Source organism: Streptopelia decaocto (genome assembly GCF_964273445.1).
Source record: "Streptopelia decaocto genome assembly, chromosome: 3".
In the NCBI taxonomy this organism is placed as follows: Eukaryota; Metazoa; Chordata; class Aves; order Columbiformes; family Columbidae; genus Streptopelia; species Streptopelia decaocto.
The window spans coordinates 38,506,824-38,523,191 of NC_138656.1; the positions used below are offsets into that span (position 1 = coordinate 38,506,824).

The 16,368-nt window shown below is 38.5% G+C and overlaps 1 protein-coding gene across 1 annotated transcript in view; it reads right to left on the reverse strand.

The window, feature by feature from the left end:
• KIF26B (kinesin family member 26B) overlaps window positions 1-16,368 on the reverse strand; it is a gene marked incomplete at its 5' end in the record, with an annotated part of 296,561 nt that overhangs the window by 166,007 nt on the left and 114,186 nt on the right. Inside the window, one exon of the mRNA XM_082049316.1 lies at window positions 12,257-12,423. Coding sequence (XP_081905442.1) covers window positions 12,257-12,423 — 167 coding nt within the window. The remainder of the gene's footprint in view (window positions 1-12,256; window positions 12,424-16,368) is intronic.

Genomic DNA, 16,368 nt, shown 5'->3' on the forward strand with positions numbered 1-16,368 from the left:
TTTTTCACTTTTTTTTTTTTTTTCTTTTTAATTGCATCCCCTCACAAGTATTTTCCTGTTTGCCCTGGATCAGTACCATGCCCAGTATTGTTCCTGGAGGTCTGGATTGTTCCACTAAACTCTCCTTAAATAGTGGCATATTAGCTCTCTGATGCTCACAGAATTCCATGACTTAATTAAATATTTTTGTTTCCCTTTCAGAGTTTCTTATTGTTTTCCTTCCTTCTAGTTCCATTCTCATGCATAGCTTGATTCAGAAGATATATGTATCCCTCATTCTTATCAGCTCTCAACATTATTTCATGAGTTCTGCAATAAAGAATGTTTCTCTTCAACTTGCGATATCATAGGATTATTTTTCTCAGCTTTCATCACGCAAGCCCACTTCTAACCTAATGCATGTAGGAAGACGAAAAAAGAAAACAAAAAAAAACAGAACACACATACACCAAGCATCTGAGGGTATCAAACCTAAAGACTCTTACAAATCAAAAGATCCAAGGAATTACTTTTTATCTCATGATGATTTATGTCTTACTTGCAACAGGTAATGGTTGAGGTTTGGAGCACACCCTCTACTATGGTCTCCTATGGAGACACCCAAAATTAATTAGAACAAGCAAGGTTCAAACAAGAAGTCCGAGGCGAATTAACTGACCTGAACTAAAGGAGTGTCCCTTGGGAATGTCTCAACAGTGACATCTTGCACATATAAAAATATAAAGTTTTACATAACTCAGACATTTTTCACCGTGCACAACTAGTCAGATACTTCACACGGTTGAATTAAAGTATCTCTGTTTTAATAAAAGGTTAATGCTGCTGTGGGAAGGGACAAACATGGTGAAAGAGCAGAGCTGGAAAAGGAATAGCTATTGCAACAAGAAACTTCAGATTGACATTCATTTATCTTTCAGTAATAAAAAGCAAAAGCAGAAATGGGCAACTTTGGACTTTCATATAGTGTTGATATGTTCCATCCTGCACAGGTTAGTAACTCAGCCAGCTTACAGATGGCTTGAACATGAGACACAATGCTGTACAATTTCTCTCTGTGTACTTTTTCCTTTCTAATGAAAGGCTGAGTGATTTCTCCCTGTATTTGCATACAAAGAGGTATTCAAAGAATAAATAGAAATAATTTCTGCTAATATTGTCTTTTCTGTCTTGGGCTAGATTTCCACAGTTTTCACTTAATCAGCATTCCTTGTTAGATTCAGAGAAATTATTGCTGTGATTCTCACAACAGAGTAACTAGCTTGGTTCCTCTCTCTCGTGACTGTTGGGATAATAAAACCAAAGATTGCCTCGCTAGTTATCAGCAGTAGTTTTTAAGTCTGCTTATTCAAAGAAATGAGATGACTAATATGTAATCCAAGTGAATATCTTTGTCTATACCTTACAAGGACATTTGAATCCATTAACCAATTTTAACCAGAAGAATAGAGATCTTAAAAGAATTGAGTCTCTATTGATTTCCTGAAAATAGACAGCCGAATACAAAAGGCAAACCTTGTCAACACTTTGACTGAAGAAATCGCTGCCAATTCTTCATTAAACAAGAGAAAATACACTTGAGAAAAAAGCCTCTAGAATTCCTCAAGCATAAGAAAACCTCAAAAGCTACAACACAAAGTCATGAAATCTGAAGAAATACATTCACAGGGGAAATTGTCCGTTAGCTGCAATGCTCCTGTAATTACTTGTTTCCTAGATGTGTACACTCATTTTTTGTTTTCTCCTTTAACAGGCCTGTCTCATGAAAGGCATCTAGTCTTGTCAAATCAAGATGCATGGTCCAAAGCTCTGGAGTCCCAGTCCTGCATGCAATGCATGCATGCAATCCTGAACTTGAGTTACTAGGAAGAGACTAAACCAATGTTTTGACTGAAATATGCCAATAGACAACAGCTGTAAAATGGGCATCATGTTTAATCCACAGCTGACCAAAGAGGTGAGGTTCTAAATCTCTACTTGCTACAATCCACCTGGTCACATATACGGGTATACTGTGGTCTTATCATATTCTATAACCATATCACAAAGATGCATATATACAAGCCCAATTGGCAGTTGTCTGCCTAATGTTAAATTATTTGGCAATAAACAAATACTTCAACATTTCAACCCATTTTCTTGTTGGAGTTTCTGTTCTATGAGCAAGAAAAACTAAAATGGTCTGTATTCATTGGTAATTGCAAGGAAGAGCCACTCAGTGATTGAATAGATTGCTCTTTAGGTTAAGAAAACACTGACTCTTCAAGCAAGCAATGGAGAACTCTACAGGCACGGTAAATCACAGCAGGAATTTCAAGGCTGCTGGGGCAGCACTGTAACAGTACTTCTTGTAACAGGAAAGCAGTAATCAGAAGAAAAAGTTTGCCACTCTGAACTTCCAGGTGTTTAGGAAAAAGTCTTGTTACTATGGATTTATGATCTCTATGAGTGAAGGTTAGTTTGATGGTGTTAAAAACAGAGGGAAAAAACAACTGGTGGTGCATATAATTTTCTGCTATAGACAGTGCCACTACAACAATTCATCTTTCTCTCTCCACAAGCCAAGATAGAGACACTATAAATCAGAACTCTTATGTCAGGATTTAAGGGAAGCAAGAAATATGCAAAACAGTAAATCAACATGAAGTTGCCTATACTATAGTTGGCAGTCACAGCTATACTAGAAGTCAGAAGATTAATGCTGTCCATTTTTATTTCCACTGCCCTAAGAGTAAAAGGCAAGACTAAACACAAGGAGTTTTTGTTAACAGGTGCTGACGGATTACTGCATATGCTGCTAGCAATTTTTCTCAATGTACATGTCAGGTGCAGGGAAAGGCAGTGCCGAGGGAAGGAAATAGCCTCAGTTCCTTTTAAGTTTTCCTAAATTGGTGGGGAACAGGTGTTCACAAAGCAAGTATTCTGGCATCTCAAAAGCCTGCTTCGAAATTAGAAGACCAAACCCACCCTTAGTTAGCCTTCTCCTTTGCAATCTATTGAAATCAGCAGGAAATCACAAGATGAGGTGAGAAGTAGAAAAAAGTTCCCTCTGTTTTAGCATAGTGTATGGAGAGCAGCATGAGTTCAGCTTCCATACACCTATGTACTTTTATACTGAATGCTCAAAATCACTTATGAGAATTAGGAATACAAATCCATGAAAAACTGCCTCCTTCCTTAGCAAACCAGTAAAATAATCAGTGTGAGCACATCAGCATCGAATACTCTTCCTGGCAATGCACAGCGTTTATCAGTACACAAGATCTAAGACTTGAGTTGCAGTAAGAATGGGGCCAGAAGAGTCATTTACAGGTCTAAAGCTTCTTAGCTATAATAGCAGCAATCAGTGAGCTACAAACAGAGAAAGCAAACTTTGAGCTGAGGTAACATCTCAGAAACATCGGACAAAAGCCATTGCTAGCTAGCAAAGACAGGTATTGTCTTGGTTACCTCCTTCTACCTTGACAGAAGCTACACAAAGCCCAGGGGTTCTACAAAGCACGTACATTGCATGAAGGAGATTAAGTTGGTGTTTGCATTACTGGCCCTTTTCATTGTAATATAATCAGTTATTGACTCTAGGATCTGAGATGGACAGCATTTGCTTACTAGCTAGTGGTGTCCATGGTTACCATAAATTTTCACGGAGTTCTACTTGAGAAAATAAGCAGACAAAAGAAAAGAAGGGAAAAGCACATTTGAATGTATTGCATTCCTAAATTATTTTCTTAGATTTAAAGACTGAACATAACCGATCATATAAAAATAATATGGCAAATTAAGTCTAAATGCAAGTTCATGAACTTGTGTACATAAAAAAGTAAAACCAAAAATGATGCAAAGTACTCACAAATTTATTGAAAAAAAAAGTAACAAAACACCACAGATTCTTACAGGAATCAGAAAAACTTTAAGATTCTGGTTTTCAGGCAATATATTAATATATTAGAAAAAATTAATATAATGAAGCTTACTTCAGAGACATCAATTTTAAAATAACATCTTAACCAGTCCTTTGCTTTACAGAACCAGATAATTATAAGATGAAATTGGAAGTCTCCAACTGACAGAGAAACAACATACTATCTCAAAACCTTCCACAGAAAAAGGGAGGAAAGGGGAGATTTACTTAGAAAATTATCAACATTTCTCAATACTGTGAAAGGCTAGTTACACAAGACACTCCAAATCTTGACGACCATTCACAATAACATTATTCAGTGATTGCCATTATTATCAATACAAAACCTACCATATGTAGGGCAAGTGCAAATCAGGAAACACTCTCCTTGTGCAGTGCACAGAACCAGGTGTAGCATATTTCAATACAGACATAACATCAAAGTAACATACCTTTCACGGACTGGAATTTTAATTTCTCTGATCAATGGTCAATAAATTGTTCCTAGGTAGTAATTTGCTACTTTACATTGCTCTAAATAATTTAAAAAAAAAAAAAAAAAAAAACAAAAACAACAACAAAAAAAAACATGTTTAGTTGAGAAGACTGTATTTGTTAACTTAAACACCTCTGTACATCTGAAGTGGATTACTTTGATACTAGGAACACGAGGAAGATTTACATCCATTTTATCAGTTACGTGCTTTGAGGCTAAGCCTGCAACTATAGTATTCTACAATAATCTAGGGGTAAATTTAGCTTATTTCTTTTTATAGCTCCACGGATCAATCTCAAAATCCTGTCTAAAAATCAAAGTCCATTATCTGTACTTTAAGCTGTGAACAAAAGCTATTAATCTGCAGCTAACGCACAGTGGATCTAACTGGCACGAAGGTTCAAATTATTTCTGTTTATAGTTCAATGCCAAATTAAATATATCACAAGTAGATTTCCAACCCAGGTCTAAAAATGCAGACTTTAAGTTTTTGTTTAAGTAACGGGAGTATGCCTGTATCTAAAGATTCAGACACCATGGTTTCAGAGATGTGCCCTACACACTTCCTGTTAGAAACAGATCTAGTCCAGAATCTTGTTGCTAAATTTTTTTGTAATCAAAAGATATTAACTGATTCAAACAAAAGTATCATGGGGAATGTGTCAGCTTTGAGGAAGGGGAAAAAAAAAAAACAACAGACAAACAACTAAACAAAACAAAAAACCAACCAAACAAAAAAACCCACACCAAACCCACAACACACCACACATCACTGGAAATTGTTAGGGACCCAAGACAGAACTACCATGCAAAATTAGAGATCATTCAGATATATTTGCTTTCCCTTATCCAGATGTGGCACTTAAGTCCTAATTTTTTTATTGCGTATCAGATCATTGCCTCCGCTACTAGGCACTGGTTATTCTTACATGTAGCTCACACAGTCTCTACAGTCTTTCCGCTCAGGACTTTTTTAGGTTTGTGGTTATTTTGTTTTGTTGGGGTTTTTTTGTTATACTTCTTTGGGTTTTGGGTTTTTTTTTTACATTGAACCATAGAAAAAGAGTATTCTTTATGCCCCATCTGCCTTCAGCTTCAGCAGAGTCAAGATTCCCTTTTGATTGGCATTTATTTTATACACATGAAACAATACCAATAAGAGCAAGTAGAAAGGGCCTGTTAGTTAGGGCTGTCATAACAATGGGGAACACAGAAAAGTAGTGACTATGAATACAGATCTCCTACTTTTCTGACTAATATTGAGCAAGTATGAAAAAGCAGCTGCTGTTGTTCACTCAAACCTAAGCGCCAATTTTAAATACTTGTTTCATGGTCTTTCAGGTTAACTGAGATCATTGTGATTGAAATTTCCCCTACTAGTAAGACCCAAGAGTGGCTCTGCAGGTAAAAATATTTGTGATAATGATTTACAGACGTTTTAAAACTTGCTGCCAGCATTCCTACTAAAAGACAGTCTATGGATCTTTTATCATAACATTCTTCTTTTTACATATTTCTTATGCAGTATAGGATGAGCAGAAAAAAAGAGTAGAAATTCTGATCAGAGTTGTTAATATATAGCTATTTAAAATGTCTGAGAAACTGACCACAACTTAAGCATTAAATTTAGTCTGTTTAGCTAATGAAAGAAAATCTTGTTAGGTTCTGCATAGTTTTGACAGCAAGAAACCAAAATATGTTTTCATCTATGTCTCAGAAAATAATTTTCTCTTGAGTATGTTGAGGTCATTGCTATTTGACATCAATGGCATAGACACTGGGATTAAGTGCACCCTCAGCAAGTTCGAGGATGACAGCAAGCTAGTGGTGCAGTTGACACACCTGAGGGACGGGATGCCATCCAGAGGAACCTGGACAAGTTCAAGAAGTGGCCCCGTATGAGCCTCATGAGGATCAACAAGACCAAGTGCAAGGTCCTGCACCTGGGTCAGTGCAACCCTCAGTATCAAAACAGGCTGGGGGATAAAGGGATTGAGAGGAGCCCTGTGGAGAAAGACCTGGGGGTACTGGTGGATAAGAAACTGGACATGAGCAGGCAACATGTCCTTGCAGCCCAGAAGGCAAATTGTATCTTGGGCTGCATCAAAAGAAGTGTGGCCAATAGGTTGTGGGAGGTGATTCTGCCCCTCTGCTGTGCTGTGGTGAGACCCCACCTGGAGTCCTGTGTCCAGCTCTAGAGCCCTCAGTACAGGAAAGACACAGACTTGTTGGGGAGGGGCCAGAGGAGGCCACCAAGATGATCAGAGGGATGGAACAGCTCTGCTGTGAGGACAGGCTGAGAGAGTTGGGGTTGTTCAGCCTGAAGAGGAGAAGGCCCTGGGGAGACCTTATTGTGGCCTTTCAGTACTTAAAAGGGGCCTATAAGAAAGATGGGGACACACTTTTTAGCAGGGTGTATTACAACAGGAAAAGGGGTAATAGTTTTAAACTAAAAGAGCGGTGATTCAGGTTAAACATGAGGAAGAAATTTTTTACAATGAGGGTGGTGAAACACTGGCCCAGGTTACCCAGAGAGGTGGTGGATGCCCCATCCCTGGAGACATTCAAGGCCAGGCTGGACAGGGCTCTGAGCAACCTGCTCTAGTTGAAGATGTCCCTGCTCATTGCAGGAGGGTTGGACCAGATGACTTTTGAAGGTCCCTTCTGACCTGAACTATCCTATCATCCTATGACCATGGACTTCTCAAGCAGTGCCTAAACCAGGGATTCACTGCATGTCTTGAAAGAGCAGTTGGGTCCACCATACTTTAACATAAAGAAAAACTGTCATCTGAGTCATTTGCAGTCAGGACCATTTAAAAACATTCAAAACTTCAACAGAACTTTTTTTTTTTTTTCAGAAAGGCTGCTGTACAAGCAGCTTCTGCTCTCTGACTATGTTTACAGGCTCTTTCCTGAAGGGTGTCTCAGCAGGACCTGGGTGTCTCAGGAGGACCTGGGTGTCTCAGCAGGACCTGGGTGTACCTGCACAGCCTGCTGGGCACCTGCACACATTACAGGAGTTATCTAGAGGAGATTCCTGATCTGGCTCCACATCTGCTAGTGTAATGCTTCAGCCACACAGAAAATGTTTCTCGCATTGAGCTTCCCAAGCAGGGCTCTGTGGTACAAGAATACTCACTCCACCCCATTTCCTTCTCTGCCAGCTGCTGCCTGTCTTTCTTACATGGTTTTGCTGCACATGTTCTCACAAATCCTCTGTTGCAATGCTAGGAAAAGTTCATTTTTCTGAATGTCCACCAGACCTCTGAAAAATTCAAGTCAGGACCTTAAAATGGTATCATTAATTTAAAACAATATACAATCTCTAAGGAAAAGCCCTGATGTTTCTGAATTTTAAGCTTCTGGGCTTTAAAAATTTTCCCCGTAAGCATAAAGATTGTGCAGACTAACTCATTTTAAGTTTCAACAAAAGTCACATAATATTGTACCTATCAGGAAAAACACCAAACATTAAAGGTTGTGTGATAAGCTGACAGTTTATCAAGCACATGCAGAAAAACAGCAAAGCATGAGTGCTTAATCATCAAAAAAGCAAAGCAGTTTTAACAAGAGGGTCCCACATATAGTGTCTTCATGTAAGCTTTGCAGTTCATGCAATATGTACCGGAATTTTTAAAAATATTCAAAAAGGATTCAGGAGTGGAAGGGAAGTCTGTGGAACATTTGGCAATATTTTGTACACAACATTCACAATATCCATTCACAGTAAGGGGCTGCCTCAGCTCCTCCTCCCCCAGCTGTCGAACCACACGGGGATGGGGAATGAGCGTGGAAAGGGTCACCAGCAGTTTTTCCAAGAATGGTGGTAACTGTAACCACAGTTTATCCCATGCTGAGTAGCTACATGTCAGTAATACAAGGAGCTAAGGTTTTCTATTCTTATCTTGTCTCAAAAAAAAAAAAAAAAAAAATCTGGACATTTCTGCATTCCATTTGAAAACATGCCTTCCCACATCCACAACAGAAGAATTGTGTGGCCCTGCCTAGTGTTTAAGCTGTATAAACACATGGAAAATAATCCATAGAACAGATTTTTTCAGATTATCTATATTCCCATTAGGCTCAATTAATCCAAATACAACTATATCTGATTTTAGACTGAGGCAGGCTTTTGTTCAAGAGACACCACTACACTTCCTGACCAGCAACAGGAAACAACTTTCAAGACTACCATTTAAAAATATCCCCTCCCCAAACATCTTTACCTTTGTCTGAGGTCCAAAGAGAAATGGGCTTTTATGGTTTTCCTTTGTCCTGAAGCAATAAAAGTTTTCTTCTCTGAGAAAGCAAGCTTATTGTGACAGGGTCAACCACTAACAAATCCCACAAACCTTTAGGTAAGGACAACTGAAAAGCTCTGCTTCAGTTTTGACTTCTAGTTCCTGCACCATGCTATCACCCTTTTAGACACCATTGAAACTCTACAGCCCAGTCACAATAGAGAAGTTTTATTCAGACGGGCAGGTTTATTTATTGAGTCGTCAGGCCAAAGCCGAAGTCGGATTCACAGAAATTTTCTCCGTGTAGAAACCAGCATGGTCAGGAACAAGGTTCAGTACAATGCCCTTTCACACGATAGAGCTTCACAGAGACACCAGGGAGACAAGCAACAGAAGGTCCTTCTCTTAGTAGTTTGGCAGCATCAGAACTGACATATACTTCTCCCTTAACTGGAGACAGCAAACTCCTCCATTGTGCTTGGAGGACACAAGGCAAGAGGTTAGTACACCTTAGACTGTGATGGCCCAAAAATGCAGTGCTTCTTACGACAAAGATCTAAACTGGAGGCAAAAGTTAGCTCATGTAAAAATCCAAAAATGCTCTCCAAATTATTCTGAGTACAGAATCTTACCATTATTTTGTGTTCATTAAATGAATTATTTTAATCACAAGTGTGTACTAGTAAGAAGCAAGACGATGCTAAATTAGCATGGATTGGAGGATATCTGAGACAAAAATGAGTGACAGCCCTGAACAGAAAGGCAAATTTGGTGCTTGTCATTGAAAGTGCTATCAATTGAATGCAGTTTCTATGTCGGAATCCCATTAGAAATTCATTATTCATACCTGTATCATGTAATATTCATAAGCCTACCAGCAGAGCACTTGGGACAGTTTTCAATGTTTGTTCCTTTAAAACATTCATATACTGTGCAATGGGAATCCTCAGATGTCCTAAGTTCTCTTGTAGCAAGATACGAACAAATAACAATTCACAGAATTTGTGGCCCTTTTAGTTGGCTTGGAAATCTGTCAGCTATAGATCATGAAACATTACAGTTAAGTATTGAGATAACTGATAAGTCTCCTGGCTTTTTAAAAGACTGAGAGTTACTGTGGCCTTCAGACACTTCTTGATGGCTCAATGCCAGCTGTAGGCCAGTCAGTATCACTGTTGGACTCATAGTGCCTGAGAACAGAAAAATTAAGAGCTCCCAGTATTCAACGCCTGATGTTTCTCAAGTAATTAAAACCAAAAGTTCCCATCGATGCCTTGACATTTCCTCCATATTATAGCATTTTAGTTAATTGGGTTCTTTTCCTGATGATGGATGACTTTTCTATCTGAGCCTCATCTGAGTTTTGCTTTGCTTGTTAGGGAACTTAGAGTGAAATACTGTGGGACATTATTCAAATTTCAGAAGAATATTTTCTACTCTTCTACTTCCAACTTCAGCTTCACATTACCAAATTTCACTGGCTGTGTAATGATTTCTTACTTAATGACCATGAAAATGTCATATGTGACACATGTTCAAAAAAATCAGGCATAGCTGGTAGTCACTACTCCATGTGCCACTTACAATGTGAAAAAGCAAAAGTTTAGAATTCATATGCCTGGTACAAATGACCATTTTATACTGTAAACAGAGCACCACGTTAATGAGTTGGACAACCACTGCCTTCTACTTCATATTTTATAATATACTTGTAGGTTCTTATGCTTCTTACCACAACTTTACAAAAATGCAAACAGACACATAAGACACACACACACAAAAAATTAGTGCTATCCACATTTTGAAAACAAGTGTGATTTTCTTGTCAAAAGGTCAAGCAGTGAACAACTGACTTGGATTTGCTGCTTAAGCTGTAAGCAGATGATATAACTTGAAGTCCAGAACAAAACTGACTTACGTAAGTGATATTAATCTAATTATGCAATACCCAAAACTAAACCAGGCAGTTTGTCTTGCTAAACAGAGTTTAAAAATAAACAGCCTAAACATGAGATTCACACCAACAGCTAGAAACTAACAAAGGTCTTCTTAAAATGCTGTGATTTACACTAGGGATTTAGAGTAAACTTAATTATTTTCTTGCATTTCAACAGAGTATATTAAGAGCAAATGAATTCTCTCAGCATAAAACAGTGAAACAATGAAGAACAAATGAGTTGAGCCATCTTCATAAATCAGTTCATGCTAAAATATGTGCTAATCCCAATCTGCACTCCGGTTAGATATTACCATATGAGTACATTCAGCAATTTTAATTTAAACTGCCTGCAGTTAAACAGAAAAGGGCAGCATATCAAGACCACGGTCACCATTCAAATTTGCTTTTGCAGCATCACATCTGTAAAGAAAAAAAATGGCAGAGGCGCTCCAAACAATGTTCACTTGGTCTTCTAAATGCTACTCTTAATCCTTCTACATGATTTACTTATTGTGTCACAGTGCTTGAACATATGCAGTCCTCATGCTTGTGAGTAAAACCAGGAGAGTAAAATCTTCTCTCCAGATTTACAGAGTCTAACAACTTTGTAAGTTTTCCATTTATCTTTGGAATAAAATAGAATCATGTGGAAATACTAATAGTTGGTTCTTTAAAGCGTAGGAAGTTAACCTGAATACGCCTGAGCCATTCACTCAAAAGTTCGCTCTGTGTTTTGAAATTCAGACCTCTCACTAGGTTGAAGTGGAAGTGCTATAAAAATAGCTTATTCTCTTGTTATTTCATTACTCCAACAACTCTTCCCAAGTAAATCTTCTCATTACCAAAAAGCATTAAAAGACAAGGATTATTTCAGCTTCTTCAGTTACATAAGGATTCACATGGGCTAAAAAGATTATGTTCTGTAAAGAACATACTTCTGCACAGAAAAAATTTCCATGGTTGATAATGCGGATTTCACTTATTAACTGCTACAACCATTAAAACAAAACAAACAAAAAAAAATACAAGTTACTAAAGACAGCCATAAGATTTTTTTTTTTTAATGGACTTTATCTCATAGAGATTTTTTTTAACATCGGCTCAATATTCAACAGAAAGGGTGTTCCAAGGCTGAGTTTAGACCCTCAGGTCAATTCAACAGCATGACAGGACATAAACTGAAATCAGAAACCTGAATTTTTTAGTCTGAAAGTAGAAATCTTGATAATTGCCCTAGATGGAAGTAAAATTCAATAAAGCAGCCTGAAGGCTGCCCGCCAGATAGAACCACCCACCTCCAATTAGCTATACAATTAATTGCCTATCTCAGAAAATTACTTGGTTACATCCTTCCCATTCAGGGATACACCCTCTAAAAACGTCAGTAAACCAGGCATTATTCTGGGACCGAAATAATATTTTCACTCAAATCAAGTGTTAAACAGATACTTCACAGAATATGGTAGAAGTATCATCCCCATCATCTTACAGACAAATGCATACAGGTGTTTTAACGAACATTTTCATGGTAATAAGTTTGTGATACATCTGTATCTATAGCCATGTTTTGCTATGTGTGCTGTAGTCTGTCAACCCCACTTCTTCACTATATTATAGAATCATCTCCTTTGAAAGAAATTATGATTCCAAAGAAGGAAAATCTGAGAAATCTCTCTTACCTGGCAAAAAATGATGCTGCCACTGAGGTGCCTGTGGATACTTCACTGGCGACGTATGTGCTCTGGGAAGCAGGGAAGCTGTACAGGGAGGGTTTATCTGCATTATAGCGGTTCAATGCTGCTTCTGTCAGGCCCTCTCGACTGGTCTCTGTCATAAGCTGAGATATCTGAAGACAGAAAAAAGCGAAAAGTGTCATCAGCTAAAGCTCATGAGCTGACCATTCCTCATCCAGAATTGCCTCTGGGTTGCAGATAGAGTAAGAGAAGAATTTCATTCACTGTATCTTTACTGCTCTGTGAACAAGTTTATTGCTTCTGTAGTGCAAATCTACAGTACTTTGGCTCAGCTCTAACCTTGTTTGCATTAAAACTAATGGGATATATTCATCCCATCATTAGAAATGTCAATAATGTCTATGGCTTTCCATTCATATGGAAAAGAAAGAGTAAACTATAATCCTTGCTCAGTTTGACCTCAGGGTACAAGAGAAACAGTTTAGATATGTGCAAGATATTTATATTTTACTTCAGAAAAAAGTCTGTTTGCCTTTGTAAAATAACCCAGCACTAGCATATTAAGTATTTTTGCTGACCTTTCTCCAGAAAAGCCAGCACACAGCATAGGAAAGAGTCCCTTGGCATCTTAGACTATTTATCATCTCTCTGGAAAACCAGGATCATTACCACTCACTTTCGGTGGCATTCTTAAAAAGTTTTAAACATTCTGTGATTTCATTCTTCTGATGGCCCATTTAACATTTTTCCCTATTTAGGAAGCCTCACCTCAGCCTTTCATTGTCTGGGAAAAGAACTGGAGCTCATCCAGACTTGACGCAGCTCTCCTCAAATTAACTGAAAGATCTTTACTGACTTCAGAAGAAGCTGGGTCAGCCCTATTGAAGCACCTCCTCAAAACTTTGATTTCAGTTTCTTGACTATTACTTCTGCATGAATTTATGATACTGTGATGTCACCTATTGTACTTCATGCAATTCCCAGCAACTTTCCTTCTTCCCTCATTTCAACCACAAATAGCTTTTGTTTGCCAACGCATGTCACAAAATTGCAACATATGCCTAAAAAGAACTCTCCCAAATTATTGTTAGCAATTGTCCAAGGCACTGCTTCTTTAGCCCTGCAAGAAGTTTGCAAGAACCAGTCTCTCACCTGTTCAAATGCAGTTTTCGTGCCTAACCTTATCACCACAGTAACAACATGACATTTTTGTGAGGCACCTCAAGAAAAGTACTTGAGATTGTCTGATAGTTCTTTTTCTGCTTAGGCTTGCTTTATTTCAGCTGATAAATGTTTCAGTTGTTAAAGGCAAAGGTGAAGAACTGTGATTTGTATTTGGGAGGGGAAAAGACATGATGTGACAACATTTTTTACACCAACTATCAAGCCACTTTTTTTTTCCTTTATAGAGAACTGTTACCCATTCTACTATGGCTAAGAAGAAAATCTAGAGTTTACAGCTATTTTACATATTTTTAGGTCAATCAGCTGTAATGCTTGAAGATCCGGAATGCTAAACTAAACACTTTATTTTATGAGGAACAAGGAAAATTGCCGAAAATGCCCCTATCATGTCAGTCACACAATGAGCCTTTCTATTTTACTGATTTACATCAAATGAGCAGTGCTCTCAGAAGGCTATAGATGAAATCCTGGACTTAAATCATCTCATACTACTGTTAAAACACAAGAATTTAGGCTGGCTGCCAGGACCTCCCTACATTTCCAGCATGCTGGCAAACAGACATTTGTTCTTCAGTGTTCTGCTAACCTATGTATGTCTGCTTGGGGCATCAATACAGTTGAATTCACTAAACAATTTCTTCAATTTTTCCATAATTTTTGCTAACTTGGCTACTTATATTTGCAGGATTCTGTCCTGTGTCCTAAGATTATCCTGAAACCAATTTCATCATCTACCACATTTGGAACTGCTGATCAGATTTAAAAAGCTCTCCTTTCAGAGCAGAGTACACTTATAAACGTGACCTCACCTCTGTCCATCCAATTCATGTACCTAAAATCAAGGATGGACTAATTGCCATCGCGGACAGTGTCAGCAGGAAGTGCCATTCACTTCCATAGCAACCTGACAGCAGTTAAGAAGTTGATGAGTTGACTTATTGTAGCTGTGATCTCAGTTGCAATCATACCATCCCCATCTTCTGCCAAATAAAGATTTGCAGCTCCAAATACGAATTTCCACAGCCAGTGACACACGTTTCTATTGGTGTCAGATCCCCTGAAACTGCAAGACGGTGAGGCTTGAAAGAGACATTTCGGCCAACTGCAGAACAGGAAAGGATTTTTGTGTCTCTGTTTAGGACACCCAGAAAACCTCCATCATGACTTGGGCATAAAAGCAGTAACTAAATGGTTTCTGCAGTTACAGAGACTGTCAGGTAATGCATGCCCATATCCACAAGTGCTATTAATCTGAACAGCACAGAGCAAAGAGAGTAGTAAAAAGCCTCAAAATGCTTGTAGACATTTCCTGAAAGGTTTTACTCTCAAGCTTCCTCAAAAGCTGATCAGATGCTTCATTCACAATTTTTCAATAACGAGTTCTTAAATATAAGCACTCCAAAATAATAAAATACTTCCCAAAGACACCTAAGATTCTTTTATAAAGATATAAACCATTCCTCCTCACCTGTGCACTCAATGAGAAACAGATATTAGTCAGTAAATGGAATGTTAATACTTTTTAATAAGTGAGGATGAAGATCGTATAAAGCCTGTATTTAGGTCTCATTTTCTTGTAGTGAAATGCAAAAAAAACTAAACAAGAAGCTGGAAATAATCAAACATTTTTATGAATTTTGTATTTGTGGAGTACCACACTAACCACAGGACAGAGAGAAGAGAGATAAATAACATTCGTTTTAGGAATTGCACATACTATGGATAAATGCAGAATAGGGTCTTTTCTATATAAATGTAGACTTTTCAGTAGTGCTGCTACTTTATTGTGTGCCCTACACAACAGTCCAGGTACTACAGAGATGGCTGGCTGCTCAAACTCTGAAACATCTGTATGGTACTGACCACCAGAGCCTTCTGGAAAAGCCGCAGCTCTCTTTCCTGTTCACTCACACAGCTCACTTTGTTGCAGAGAACAGGAAGCTACTGTTGACATTGATACTGATGTATTATCTGTGAAAAGCAACATTCCAGTGTAAACAGCCATGGAGGAGAGCCCTCCCAGAGAGCTGCCCTGGATGGACACTCATACTGGGGCATTTTGGGCTTGTTAAGCACCCTCTCGATCCTAAAGATCCAGCACCACCGCCTGGTTTCCTTACCCCTGCTAGCAAACTTCCTGGGCAAAAATCCATTTCTCAGCATGATCTGTCTCAGAACTAAACTCCCAAACGCACATACTGCCTGTCTCTGAGCTCCACTGATTTACTGTTTGCCTCAGCAGGGACACTTCTTAGTTGACAGTGTATTACAAGGATATCAAAACGGTAACATACTTTATTTTACCTAACGCACAGAATCACAGAACATTAGGGATTGGAAGGGACCTCAAAAGACCATCTAGTCCAATCCCCCTGCTGGAGCAGGAACACCCAGATGAGGTTACACAGGAATGTGTCCAGGCGGGTTTTGAATGTCTCCAGAGAAGGAGACTCCACAACCTCCCTGGGCAGCCTGTTCCAGTGCTCTGTCATCCTCACTGTGAAAAAGTTTCTTCTCAAATTTAAGTGGAACCTTTTGTGTTCCAGTTTGAACCCATTACCCCTTGTCCTACCGTTGGTTGTCACCGAGAAGAGCCTGGCTCCATCCTCGTGACACTCACCCTTTATAATATATTTGTAAACATTAATGAGGTCACCCCTCAGTCTCCTCTTCTCCAAGACATAGACAAATTAAGACAAAATAAGAACTAGCTTAAGACACAGTCCAGGATCTCCTAATCTAGAAATGGTTTCCAGTTTTAGCACTTGCTTACTTTGTCTGCCAAAATGGGATTTTTCAACAGTGAAATGTCTCCAGAAGCAATGAAAGCTGAAATATTTCCCTGAATTTCAAACATCCTACTATTCCTTACCTGGTAAGCCTGCAACACCGCTTGATCCTATACATGTAAA